Source organism: Salmo salar, chromosome 02 (genome assembly GCF_965601325.2).
Source record: "Salmo salar chromosome 02, fSalSal1, whole genome shotgun sequence".
NCBI classification, from domain to species: domain Eukaryota; kingdom Metazoa; phylum Chordata; class Actinopteri; order Salmoniformes; family Salmonidae; genus Salmo; species Salmo salar.
Window position 1 is genome coordinate 20,941,282 of NC_138292.1, and position 14,836 is coordinate 20,956,117.

The window sequence follows — 14,836 nt, forward strand, 5'->3', positions numbered from 1 at the left end:
AGGGAACACCTCGCTCCACCCTGGGTTCAAAGGTCACAGAGTTGGATGGACGCATGGCTGGAAGGAGGAGAAGGGAAGAGAGAGGAGTAACAGGTCTGGGATATTAATCGGGGATGTGGTGAGAGAGAAGTATGAGGTGGGAGGGGTAACAGAAGTATCAACATTAGGAGAAGGGGATAAGGTAAAATATGAGTTTCTGAAGTCCAATGACATTTCTTGTGAGCTTCCAACCATATAGGAGCATATACCACTAGAAGTGACAGCAGATATGACATGTAACAGAACCATTGAAATGTGGTAAACTCATAGTGTAATCTTGAAGGCCTATCCACAATGTCTAAGTTAGAATTATTCAGTTTCACATTTTCAGTGGAACACCAGTGTTACGTTCGTCTGAAGGATGAGACCAAGGTGCAGCGTGGTAGGCGAACATTTTTCCTTTATTAAAAATGAACACCGTCAAAACACAAAAAAACGAACGTAAAGTTCTGCAGGCTACACAGATACCTAACAAGATCCCACAAAAACCCAGTGGGAAAAGGCTGCCTAAATATGATCCCCAATCAGAGACAACGAAAGACAGCTGCCTCTGATTGGGAACCATATCAGGCCAACATAGAAATACAATAATCTAGAATGCCCACCAAAATCACACCCTGACCTAACCAAATAGAGAAATAAAAAGGCTCTCTACGGTCAGGGCGTGACAACCAGAATGCAACAACAACAAAAAATGTCAACCTGCATGAGACATGAAATCTGTTGCCACAATTGTGAAAGTACAACTTCACTAAGTCTTAAACTGAACCAACAGGACCTACAGAAACAAAACCCACACAAGTGGTCTGGGCACTCCTGTAACATATTAGGGCATCCCATAATCGTTCAGATATTACACTGGTTTAAAACAATAACCAAACCCTCTAATAATTGGTCCAGCCGACTATTTTCAGGGAAGATACTGTCCAAGGTGGAATTGGAATGATTAAATAATGGTCATTTAGCAGACAGAATAACGGTCCATGCAAGAATCAAACCCATAACATTAGGGATGCCAGCATCATGCTCCAACAAGCTGGACCATCAAAATCACTTATTAAATATTATTCGACAATATAGAACAATACAAAGAAAACTCACCTTGGCACTGCTGTGGCTATCTCTAGCTCTGCAGACTGACTCCAGTGATGTGTCAGAAAGACAGGTTGAGGTACAGATGGAGAAAGAGGTGGGGTTTCATGGTTGATTGTGTGTGTGTGTGTGTGTGTGTGTGTGTGTGTGTGTGTGTGTGTGTGTGTGTGTGTGTGTGTGTGTGTGTGTGTGTGTGTGTGTGTGTGTGTGTGTGTGTGTGTGTGTGTGTGTGTCTCAATGAGTCAATGCTGAATGTCACACATCAATCCCCTGCTCTGAGACAGAGCAGCCCGACAAATTAAGAGTGGTTGGGGAAGTGAGGGATGAGAGACAGAGATAAGAAAGAGGGCAATTATCTGAGAAGTCAACTGCTTGTAGAAGCGTAGGCGCACATCTCCATTGTGAGGAACACTAAAGGCAGCTTGTTAACTACTGAAAGACACAAACGCACCATTTGAGGTACTTAACAAGCCGTTCATTATCACATTTTCTGAGCTCAGAGCTGAGGTGGTTGCTAATGGCACACTGCCCTTTAGGTTCTGCAGAGGTCTGTCCTAGCACTCTATTTTACATATCTATGGCAGCACAGCGAATGAATAGACTATCCTCAACTGAATAATGGGTAGTGTGTGTGTGTGTGTTATTTCAAATAGGAAAATCTATAGGCCTCCATCCCAAAGTGGGAGCGGAAATGATTGCCACCATCTTATTCCATGTAATTGGGAGTTTGGGATGAACTATTCCTTTAAATATATACACTGTGTTTATCATTGTAAATCAAACTTACCACTGGTAACCAAAGGAGGGAAGTGTGGTTTCAGGAGTGGCATCTCTTTTTAGTGCAGCCACATGCTTGAGACCAGGGTCTACTCTGCCTTTGAGAAACAGCATGTTGTTGGTATAGATTTGCTGACTTATACTGTGGACCATTACTTTGGTAAGTGGCATCACCCATAACCCTTTTCCCAGCAGTAAAGAGTAGGAGTGTGGATCTTTGTTGTCACTATTGGCAGTTTTGCAGCAAGTTGCCACATACACATGGCTGTGGCAATGAATGGGAATGTGTTGAGAAACGTAATACCATTCTCCCACCAAAGTCAGTTATAAACACACGCAATCTGAGAGCATCAGTCAAATGTAGTGGGCCTGCATTTAATAGGCTAGTACAGTAGGCTACTTTAGAACCATAGTGGTAGTAGCACTGTAGTAATACTGTATTTAGGTTGATTGGTGGTATTGTACCAGTATGATAACTCCTGCTATTCATCAGATCTGTCTAATTCATGTTCTAAACACTACACTCTGTATCCCTCTAGCTCTTTTCCTCCATGTATCCATTCACTCTCCCTCCTGCCTTCCCCATCTGTGCTTTTCTCACATGCTTTCATTGCAAAAGAAGGCTACTAGGTAAAGCCTTATCACACTCCCTCTGACAGAACTTTGACCAGCCAAGCAGACCTCTCTGACCTCTGAGAACCTTCCTCTTATTGGCTGAGAATTCCATTGACCCCACCCTTCCTTGTCCTCCAGAAGCAAGCAGTGTGAATCTTGTGCCTCTGCCACTGCTGTGTTCCAAGCGGTGGACGAGACAGCTAAGTTGTAAGGTAAGTTGTCTCCCTCTTTGCCTAAAGCAAGGAGTCAGAGCTCAATTTGACAAGGCAAAACAACAAGGTTATTTTGTTTAATTTATCTATCATAGCCCACTGGCTTTGAGGATTGGGTGGGACCTTAGAAAATATGGTGTCACGAAATCAAATGTCCACTTTTATCCCAAAAAAAATGATCAGTGAATCTAGCTTGTGACGCTAATAGCCTATAAGTAAGTGGAATATAATTCATTAGGAATGTTTTCTTTCTTATTCTTTCTTATTCCATAATGTTAACACTTTGTTTCTCCCCTGAATTCACCAGTAACCATGAGTCGAGCCTGGACCCACCCCTACATCAGCAACGTGGTCGGATACACAACCCTGTTCGCATCCGCAGACCTCATACAGCAAAGCATGCTTGGAGGGAAACAGAGTGGTGGATTAAACACAGACAAGGGAACACTCACCATCCATGACTCAGAGGGGGCCAAGCTTAACATGGAGGGAACCAATATTTCCACTGGTACTAAAAGTGTCACACTGATATTGACTGGTCCCAGACCGCTCAAGTGGCCTTTGTTGGGTTCTGTTTCCATGCCAATTTCAACTACCATTGGCTGAAGGGGCTGGAGAGGATGTTGCCAGGGGGAGGGGCCAAAAGGGTGTCAGGGAAGGTAGTGCTGGATCAACTGGTTGCTGTGTGTGTGTGTGTGTGTGTGTGTGTGTGTGTGTGTGTGTGTGTGTGTGTGTGTGTGGCTGAGGAGTAAGTTTCACACATCCCAAGTGCTACACGTATGTGTGTGTGTGTATCTGTTGGTGTGATATACCTTTCAATGTGTAAGACTTAAATATTGTTCTATAATGTTAGTTACTCTTTTTAAGGTCTTAGTGTATTAGAAAACAAAGAGGACCCATTGGAAAACTGGAGGGAGAAATTCTGGACTTCATACAAGGTAAGGATGCAGAGCATGAATTAGTTGCTGAAGGAAGAGAGGAAAATCTAGGTCACCACAACCACATTAATGGTCTCTCTGTCTCCCTCTCTTTTGTTGTGTATGACAGACTGGAGTGGTCTACTGGTCAACAATGCAGGTAGAAACAATAACAACACATTATATGCACACACACACACACACACACACGCTGATTCTCTCTCACTCACTCACTCGCATTGAATTTCTCCCTGGTTCCCCCAGTTGCTCGTACAGTGTTTGTGGGTGGCATCACGCTGGTGTGGACAGTCTTCCTGTGCCATTTCAGACAGCAGAAAGATGATACACAAACCAAACCCCCCTCTCACTGATATGGATGTTATTGGATGGGTTGTGTGATGAGAAAATTGTGACAATTATTTAATTGAATAGCTTTTATGTGCTGCAGGGCTCTGGCAGTGCTCCTCCTGCTCCTCCTTGCACAAAGGCGGAGGTAGCGGTCCTGCTGCTGGGTTGTTGCCCTCCTACGGCCTCTTCCACATCTCCTGATGTACTGGCCTGTCTCCTGGTAGCGCCTCCATGCTCTGGACACTACGCTGACAGACACAGCAAACCTTCTAGCCACAGCTCGCATTGATGTGCCATCCTGGATGAGCTGCACTACCTGAGCCACTTGTGTGGGTTGTAGACTCCGTCTCATGCTACCACTAGAGTGAAAGCACCGCCAGCATTCAAAAGTGACCAAAACATCAGCCAGGAAGCATAGGAACTGAGAAGTGGTCTGTGGTCTCCACTTGCAAAACCACTCCTTTATTGGAGGTGTCTTGCTTATTGCCTATAATTTCCACCTGTTGTCTATTCCATTTGCACAACAGCATGTGAAATTTTTTGTCAATCACTGTTGCTTCTTAAGTGGACAGTTTGATTTCACAGAAGTGTGATTGACTTGGAGTTACATTGTGTTGTTTAAGTGTTCCCTTTATTTTTTGAGCAGTATATATATATCAGTACCAGTCAAAAGTTTGGACACACCTACTCATTCAAGGGTTTTTCTTTATTTTTACTATTTTCTACATTGTAGAAAAATAGTGAAGACCTCAAAACTATGAAATAACACATACGGAATCATGTAGTAACCAAAAAAGTGTTGAACAAATCAAAATAGATTTTAGATTCTTCAAATTAGCTACCCTTTGCCTTGAAGACAGCTTTGCACACTCTTGGCATTTTCTCAACCAGCTTCACCTGGAATGCTTTTCCAACAGTCAACCAGTTTGAAGGAGTTCCCATATTTTCTGAGCACTTGTTTGCTGCTTTTCCTTCACTCTGTGGTCCAACTCATCCCAAACCATCTCATTTGGGTTGAGGTTGGGTGATTGTGGAAGCCAGGTCATCTGATGCAGCACTCCATCACTCTCTCCCTTACATACCTGGAGGTGTGTTTTGGGTCATTGTCCTGTTGAAAAACAAATGATAGTCCCACTAAGGGCAAACAAGATGGGATAGCGTATCGCTGCAGAATGCTGTGGTAGGCATGCTGGTTAAGTGTGCCTTGAATTCTAAATAAATCCCTGAAAGTGTCACCAGCAAAGCACCCCTACACCCTCCCACCTCCTCCTCCATGCTTCACGGTGGGAACCACACATGCGGAAGTCATCCGTTCACCTACTCTGCATCTCACAAAGACACGGCGGTTGGAACCAAAAATCAGACCAAAGGACAAATTTCCACGAGACTTGCTTGTGCTCATGTTTCTTGTCCTCTGAACAGTTGATGTTGAGATGTGTCTGCTACTTGAACTCTGTGAAGGATTTATTTGGGCTGCAATCTGAAGTGCAAATAACTCTAATGAACTTATCGTCTGCAGCAGAGGTAACTCTGGGTCTTCCTTTCCTGTGGTGGTCCTCATGAGAACCAGTTTCATCATAGTTTATGGTTTTTGCGACTGCACTTGAAGAAATTTTCAAAGTTCTTGAAATCTTCCGCATTGACTGACCTTCATGTCTTAAAGTAATGATTGACTGTCATTTCTCTTTGCCTATTTGAGCTGTTCTTGCCATAATATGGACTTGGTCTTTTACCAAATAGGGCTATCTTCTGTATACCACCCCTACCTTGTCAAAACACAACTGATTGGCTCAATCGCATTAAGGACAGAAATTCCAGAAATGAACTTTTAACATAGTTAAATAAAGGTTAAATAAATAAATAACTAAAAATAAAAACAAGTCACAGCTGTTCATTTAAATGCATTCCAGGTGACTACCTCATGAAGCTGGTTGAGAGAATGCCAAGAGTGTGCAAAGTTGTCATCAAGGCAAAGGGTGGCTACTTTGAAGAATCTCAAATATATAATATATTTTGATTTGTTCAACACTTTTTTTGGCTACTACATGATTCCATATGTTTTTTCATAGTTCTGAGGTCTTCACTATTATTCTACAATGTAGAAATAGTAAAAATAAAGAAAAACCCTTGAATGAGGAGGTGTGTCCAAACTTTTGACTGGTACTGTATATATGACAAATGCATTTTTTTTCTCAAAGCTGGAGCTATGAATTCTGACACAAAAACATACATATTTAAATATTTTATAAAGTTAAAAAATAATGAGCCTGACAAATTACAAGAAGAGAAGCGAGTTCAATTTTCTGTTTTGTTAAAATTGGCTATTAATTGTATGTAAATCACATGGTAAAATATAATAGACTACTGTATTTTGAAATGTAATTTGTTTAACACATAGTGGTTTTATTGTTTAGATAGTCACACTAGCCTATACACAAATGAATGGATTAAATTAATTAACGAATAGAATAATATAAAATAGAAATATAATGATTTTTTTTGACGACGTGATGATCACACAGGAAGTAATAGCAAAACAGCCAACGAAAACGCGTGTGACCTCCGTAATCGTGGAGAAGTGGTTATCGCGAGACAGAGACCCTTCCTTTTTCCTTTCCACTCCAAGTCCAAGATGGTAGGTACAGATTCTGAAAACATCGTTAATGCTCCGACTTGATAATCTAAGTCCATCCTCACTTTTACAGTAGCACAACTCAACCATTTCCATGTAACTAATTGCCTTGATGTCTTTGGTTTGAATTCCGGATGGTATTGACATACTATTTGGTGTTTTAACGATACGGTTCAGTCCTTCACTACCGGTGGTTAGCGTCACAGTAGCTAGCTTACTACCTGGTATTCTCACTAATTACTGAAAGACAGCGTGTAATTTAGACACAAGATAATGAAATAATGGTACTGCTGTTCGAGAAATGTCGGTAACTTTTATATCTTTGTTTTGAGGTTTTTCCAAGTTAGAATGTATCGGCTACCTGACTAGGTAGATGGCCCTAATTAAAAACGTGCTGTTTGACCAGTGTTGGTGAGCTATGCTACTTCGCTGGCTCGCTAGTTAGCAGCTGTGTATGAGACTGCAACGTTATGCTTGACGGTATACTGCCAAATTCAAGTTGGGTATGAATGATTTGGGTGCTGTTTAGGTATGAGTTACACTGTAACGTTAGTAGACGTGGTCTATCGTTTGAGGCCTAGCCATAAAGCATAGGGTTCAGAAGCATGCAAAGGTACATTTCCTGGCACAGTGATCAGAAGTGTCATTAACAATGTGTAACTAATGATTTGGCTTTCAATTGATCAGTGCGTGAATGGCAAGTTCGGATGTATTTACCTGAACCATCTCTATTCACAGGGAGTCGACATCCGACACAACAAGGACCGTAAGGTGCACCGAAAGGAGCCCAAGAGTCAGGATATTTACTTGAGGCTCCTGGTCAAAGTAAGTGTCACAACCTTTATACATTGTGATTCAAGTTCACATTAAGGCATTGTCATGTAAACAAGTAGTCTGACAACTAAGTTGTTGACTTTCCCATCTTAATGTCAGCCTTTTATGGTTAGTTGTAAAAATCTATGCAGCACATAGCTCAGAGTAACCCTTGTGAACATTTACATTGAGTAGTCAATACTTTCTACTTAATAAATGTTTATGTTCTCTTCCCCACAGCTGTACAGATTCCTGGCCCGTCGCTCCACTGCTCCCTTCAACAAGGTGGTCCTCAGGAGGCTCTTCATGAGCAGGACCCACAGGCCTCCGATGTCAGTGTCCCGCATGGTGAGTTACACCTATCCCTCCCTTTGCTGTGTTTTTAACCTGCTACAGAATCAAATTGCTACAATCAACTCAATTGAATGGCAGTCAAGCTCACAGATTCAAGGACTTAAGAGGGCAACAGTACAAGTGGGAGGACAACTTCAGCTGGTACTCCTGCTTATGCCTGTTGCGCTACAATGCTTTATTGGTGCTTTTGACACTTCCTTGCTCAAACATTCTAGTTATGATTCTCTTTTTACCTTTGACTCCTATGTTGTGGGTAATTTCCCTTCTGATGATTTGGTACCTTTGAGTGAGCTGGAGATCTTTCCACCTCTCATGTGGCTTCTTGAACATGTCCCATTTGGGGTGGCAGGTAGCCTAGCGATTTTAAGAGCATTGGGCCAGTAACCGAAAGGTTGCTGGTTCCAAACCCCACTAGGTGAGAAGTCTGTCATGCCCTTATTGCTCCTGTGTCTGCTAAATTACTTAAATGTAATGGCCCAGTTTCCCAAATGCATCTTAAGACTAAGTTAATCTTTGGAGCGTTGTACATTCTCAGCGGTTTCCCAAAACCATCGTTAATAAAATTGGACTTGAAACCGCTCATTATTTACCGAGTGTCTGTCGTTGGATGCTTTTTTTTTGCCCATCTGCGTTACTTTATACACAAGATCTTCGCTAAACATGGAATCAAGATGTTTCTGACCAGATAACTTCAGAACAAAGTTGACTACAAATACGAAGTTGCACATGTCTTTATTGTTACAAAAAATGTTTTTTTTTAAATCTTGCAATGGAAACTGAGATGACCGCATTAAAACAGGCTACGGGGGATATAAGTGTTATCACTGAGTGGTCATGACTTCAAAACCAACTTATACGCTGATGATGTCATACTAACACTGTCAAATCCCAGCTGTACGATACCGTGGGTCCTACAGCTCATTAGGGATGACGTTAAGAGATGGACAGTTCTAACTTTTAGCACTATGGGGACAAGCAGAGGTGATAAGAACATAGTCCCCAGGCTACCGTTCCTTATGTCCGCTGTACCCCTACAATTCCCTCAGTACTGGTTTAAAGATGTGTAGTTTATTTTTTGGCTTATTGTGGAAAGATAGGAAACCAATAATTAACCATAAACTGTCCGTGTCAAGAAGCAAGTGTGGATTAGCTGTTCCTGTTTATATGTATTACTTGTCTTGTTACATAGTAATTTGATCTCTATATCATCATTATGGTATTTCCCCAAGTGCTACTGTAAGATAACCCACTTGAGTTTTCATGTGATGAGGCGAAGATACTTCATAAAAGGTTATCTATGAAGCATCCCTCATGTCCAATAGGGAACAACCCCTTGTTTACTACAGGGAGAAAGACATTGGCAAATATTACCTGGCTATGCCAAAACATCAGTCAGGTGGGGCAGGTTGTAAGGGATGGTGATATCCGACCATTTTAAAGAGTTGATAGCAGAGTTTGGCTTAAATAATATGGCATTTCTACCTTATTTGCAACTTAAATCAATAATCTATTTCCTCATGGTGTTGATGTGGGATCTAAAAGTGATAGACAACAAACTAAGGGGTGCTGCTAATGGGAAAGGAACTGTTTCCACCTTATACAAGCTGGTTGGTCTCTCCTCCCCAAACAGCAACATCCCAACTCCGTTACAGCCAAGTCCTGTTCCCAATGTATCTCTCACCGCAGTACAGTGGGATGCAATATGGAAAAACATTGATATCCAACTAACTGTAAGGTATAAAGTTATTCAAATGGCCTTATATATTACACCTCACACCTCATAGCCTTTCAGAATTGTGTTGGCATGGCTGCGGTGAGATTAGTACACAAATGCATATTTTATGGAACTGTCCAGATGTCAAAAGATTTTGGACTGAGGTAGATATGTTGTCTGTCCTGTAGTGTGCCTGCCCTGTAGTGTGCCTGCCCTGTAGTGTGCCTGCTAGGAAGTAGAGTGGACAATATCCAACCTAGAACCACGCAACGTATCACTGTACTGGCCTTCCTATCAGTAAAACCAACAATACCTCTGAATTGGAGAGAGTGTAAACCACAGTGCTTCAGCATGGAAGTCATGGATTTGTTGACTATGGAAAGAGTGTCATCGGCCCTCCGGGACTATGACAACAGTCTAGACTCTAGCGGGTCTCTGGGACATTAAGAATATATGTAAATCAAAGAGCCTTCACTAATATATTAATAATCTGTATGTGTTTGAACTGTACCCCCCAGGCTTGAGTCCAGCCAGGTCACACAGGATAGGATAAAACACAGGCTACATATGAAACATATACCTATTTCAGTCATCTAAATTGATTTGATGTTCAATTAGTTATATTTTTATAATTGTAGGCTTTTGCCTCAATATTTCATGTGTAACGTGTGCAATGATGACATCTTATTTGGTGCATTATTATTGGATTAGACCAAACTGCCTAAATATTTGTCGTCAACAGTGGTAATATCCCTCTAGGATCTGATCTGTCGTCAGTATGATTTGAATGAAGAAAGTTAATCTGAGAGCTGCGCTGCCTTTCTTTTGTTCCGATCAGTATCGAGGCAGCTCCAACCGTGCACTTGTGAACGTTATCGCAGCGTGGTGTTTTTGGGATACTCGTGTTACATATTCGCCAGTTTGTAGGAACTATGCATCAATTAACCCTCGTTAGCCTAAGTTCCATTGCTATTGGGAAACGGGGACAATGTCCTTCCAGGTTTATTGATATGAATACACAGCAAAGTGAAAGCATCTTAGTATTTATCTTTACTGTGTGGCGGTTGTCCCTCTTCTGAACTATTTGCCGTCCTCTTCAGATCCGTAAGATGAAACTGCCTGGACGTGAGAACAGAACCGCAGTTGTCGTGGGAACCGTCACTGATGATGTCAGAATTCAGGATATCCCCAAGCTCAAGGTAAAGGTTGTTTTAACTTACTGGATGTTTGGGTCAGGCTTTTGCTCCAGCACTAACACACCTGGTTTAACCTGGGGTGTATTTATTGCGGAAACTGTTTAAGAGCAAAACTAGTGTTTCTATTGGACAAATTCAGGTAGATCCCTCTCCGTTCCGTAAACCCCTGACTATTTTAATCTGGTGTTGGGCTACAACAAAAGCCTTCCCACCCTGTAACTAGGTAGCTCTTCCAGACTAGGGTTAGACTACTTCACTGAAAATGATTTAGGTGTTAACATGAGTTGCTAAACGTGCTCTGTTCTTCCTTCCCTCAGGTGTGCGCTCTGAAGGTGACTGACGGCGCTCGCCGCAGGATCCTGAAGGCCGGAGGTCAGGTCATGACCTTTGACCAGCTGGCTCTGGCTGCCCCCAAAGGACAGGGCACCGTGCTGCTGTCAGGTAAGAACACTGCTAGTTTGAACGATGTTCAAGTTTAGTTATGCTGGGAATATTCTGTTGTACCTTTGCTCTACAGTCCTGTTACTGTTATCACCGCCAGTCAGATTATGGCTAAACCCTGCCTATTTCTACAATTTCTCTTAAATCTAACCTTAACCACACTGCTAACCTAAATCTGCCTAAATTAAGGTCAAAAAGCTAATTTTGTGTTCATTTATTTTTACATCATAGGCAGTTTTGGCTTTGTGGCTAAGTGGTGACAGCCCTGTTACTCTGGTCTGAAACGTTTTCCTTCTTTCAGGACCCCGTAAGGGCAGAGAGGTATACAGGCATTTTGGAAAAGCCTGTGGAACCCCCCACAGCCACACCAAGTGAGTATTGTACCCCTTTCTTAAGATTGCTGCTCTCCTAGGGTTTCATTCAATATCTATCAACTGAGAATGTTTTCCAAATTGTTTGACAAGTTCGTTCCAGTTTGGTTTTCACTGAAAATCACCAATGTTTTTAAACGGAGGACACTTTCTGAATATTGAGAACTTCGATAAGATGTTTTGTTAGTACAGGGGCTTGGTGTGGAGAGCCCTACTTTAGAATGAGGATACTAGATGTGCATTGTGTAGAGAAGGACAAACATGTTTCTCTTGTCATGTAGAATTGTCAACAACCCAAAAAAATTCAATTTGTCTGCAGTGTTCTAATCTATATGTTGCACTGCACTGTATTAGCCCCTGAGCCCAGTGTTAAAAAAACTGCAATCGGATTGAAGTAATTGTTAGAATTTAGAATTTCAAAACTGGTAAATGAGATTTGGGTCCTCTGTATAGGGATTTGGATTTTGTAATCCAATCTGACGTTTAATCATCAGGATAATTTGTTTTTACGCTTTTCAAAACTCAAAAGGTAGTGATTAGGGTTGTTTTAGATAGCGATAATCCTGATCCCACTGGAAGGGTGCATTCAGGGTGGGTTTATAAAGGTGAAAGGCACTACATCCAAGATATGTCAATATAACTAAGGTGAGGAGGTTTAAACTACTCTTACATCTGAAAATTAATTTGACTGCAGTATCGGTACTGAATGTGGCAATTTTGTTTGTATTGAGACGTGTCATACAGGGATGATTTAACCTCTATGGGCTAGGTGGGACGCTAGCGTGCCACCCGTGGTGCACTCCATCAACAGCAGGTGCATTTCAAGAGCGGCAAATTTGAATCCAAATAAATGTCAAAATTCAAATTTTTCAAACATACAACTATTTTACACCCTTTGAAAGATAAACATCTCCTTAATCTAACCACGTTTTACGATTTCAAAAAGGTTTTACGGCGAAAGCATAAATTTAGAGTATGTTAGGACAGTACATTTACAAGAGTTGTGTGTAATGTTTTGTCAATTCAAAGACAGGGTCACCAAAACCATAAAACCAGCTAAAATGATGCACTAACCTTTTACAATCTCCATCAGATGACACTCCTAGGACATTGTTAGACAATGCATGCATTTTTAGTTCTATCAAGTTCATATTTATATCCAAAAACAGCGTTTTACTATGGCATTGATGTTGAGGAAATCGTTTCCCTCCAATAACCGGCAGTCAAGTCAGCGTCACTAATTAAAATTAGAAAACATTGGTAAAATATTATATTGTCATATAAAGAATTATAGATTTACATCTCTTGAACGCAATCAACTTGCCAGATTTAAAAATAACCTTACTGGGAAATCACACTTTGCAATAATCTGAGCACTGCGCCCAGAAAAATACTCGTTGCGATACAGACTAGACGTCATGTTGGGGAGATCTAAAATCGAAAATACTATGTAAATAATCCATTACCTTTGATTCTCTTCATCAGATGTCACTTCCAGGTATCACAGGTCCATAACGAATGTAGTTTTGTTCAAAAAAGCTCATCATTTATGTCCAAAAATCTCCGTCTTGTTAGCACATGATCTAAGCCAGCCGGACTTCTCGTCATGAACGAGGGGAAAAAATATATTTACGTTCGTTCAAACATGTCAAACGTTGTATAGCATAAATCATTAGGGCCTTTTTTAACCAGAACATTAATAATATTCAAGGTGGACGAATGCATACTCTTTTATAACGTATTGGAACGAGGGTACCCAACATGAACTCGCGCGCCAGGTGTCTAATGGGACATCATCGTTCCATGGCTCTTGTTCGGTCAGATCTCCCTCCAGAAGACTCAAAACACTTTGTAAAGGCTGGTGACATCTAGTGGAAGCAATAGGAAGTGCCAAAATATTCCTCAGCCCCTGTGTTTTTCAATGGGATAGGTTTAAAGGTAATACAACACATCAGGTATCCACTTCCTGTCAGAAAATGTCTCAGGGTTTTGCCTGCCAAATGAGTTCTGTTATACTCACAGACACCATTCAAACAGTTTTAGAAAATTTAAGGTGTTTTCTATCCATATGTAATAAGTATATGCATATTCTAGTTACTGGGTAGGAGTGGTAACCAGATTAAATCGGGTATGTTTTTTTATCCAGCCGTGTCAATACTGCCCCCTAGCCCTAACAGGTTAAAAATAGGTCTTCCACGTGACTCATGTAGATCTGAACTAAATTGGGGGGGTGTACATGTTAGCCGTGATGGTGAGATGCGGTGTGCAGACAGTGATGGTCCTTCTATTACGTTGGATTAATTCATCTTTACATTTCGCAAGAGCACAGGCCAGTCTGACTAGGCTTTGCGGTCACGTAGACTGAGAGACACTGCCATAAAGGAAAAGGGAGCACAGTCACGTGTGCGACTTCACTTCGCTGAAAATCGCGAGTAACAAAAATGTTGTCACGTTTTTGGGCCCTCACCAGTTTGCGTCCCTGCAAGTAAATGCATGTACCTTTTTGATTCCGTGTTTAATCGTCACCTACAGGGGTTGCAGGTGTAATTGCAGGGTACAGTGAAAATCTTACGATATAAATACAAATGGCACTATATACATTAGTTTACTCCTCTCGGGTTCCCTATGACAGTTTAGTGGTAGTGCCATAACCTGTCCAGTTGATGGCGAGGTGTAGGTAGGCCTGTTCAAAGCACTGAACATCTGGATTCAGTGATCTTGATCAGAATGATCAATCTGATTTTATTTTCTATTTATTTTTTCAAAAACGTCCAGATTGATCTTCAATTGCAAAACGGAGGATTCCAGAATCCTGATCATTCTGATCCAAATAAAACATTTATTGGTGTAGAGAAATTTGTTGAACTCAATGTTTATTTACAAAATATTAAAAATCTATACGCCTGAGTTCCACTAGATTCACTTTCTCCAACCCAGTTATCATATCAGTGATTACTTCAAGGAACGGAGAAGGAAAAATGCATATTTTAAATACATTAGGCCTAGCTGTATTTTGCTAGTTTTGTCCCCAGACTATTGCTTTGGTTTACATTGAGTTGATGGACAATGCACATAATCAACATTTGATTTGCATTATCTGCAGAATCTAGGAAGTTGTTTGAAACACTTATAAACACTGAATTAATGGCAATCTCTTCTCTCCCTCAGGCCCTACATTCGCTCCAAGGGCAGGAAGTTTGAGCGTGCTCGTGGGCGCAGATCCAGCCGTGGATACAAGGCCTAAAGTCTTTTTTGTTTTCCCTGGAATCTGATACAAATAAAGATAGCGATACAAAATGAATCAATGTCTCTGTC

The 14,836-nt window shown here is 41.2% G+C and overlaps 1 protein-coding gene and 1 long non-coding RNA gene across 2 annotated transcripts; both read left to right on the forward strand.

Moving 5' to 3' along the window:
- Positions 1-2,286: 2,286 nt before the first annotated feature.
- LOC123728201 (uncharacterized) lies at positions 2,287-3,834 on the forward strand. The gene is made up of 3 exons (XR_014380269.1): positions 2,287-2,735; positions 3,043-3,673; positions 3,783-3,834. It is a non-coding gene; the product is annotated as an uncharacterized LOC123728201 (long non-coding RNA).
- A 2,681-nt stretch (positions 3,835-6,515) lies between these two features.
- LOC106577306 (large ribosomal subunit protein eL18) lies at positions 6,516-14,822 on the forward strand. Its single transcript, XM_014155255.3, has 7 exons — positions 6,516-6,635; positions 7,371-7,457; positions 7,686-7,793; positions 10,614-10,712; positions 11,027-11,150; positions 11,452-11,521; positions 14,690-14,822. Exons 1-7 carry the CDS (start codon positions 6,633-6,635, stop codon positions 14,763-14,765), a joined length of 567 nt encoding a protein of 188 aa, XP_014010730.2. The 5' UTR covers positions 6,516-6,632; the 3' UTR covers positions 14,766-14,822.
- The last annotated feature ends 14 nt before the right edge of the window (positions 14,823-14,836 follow it).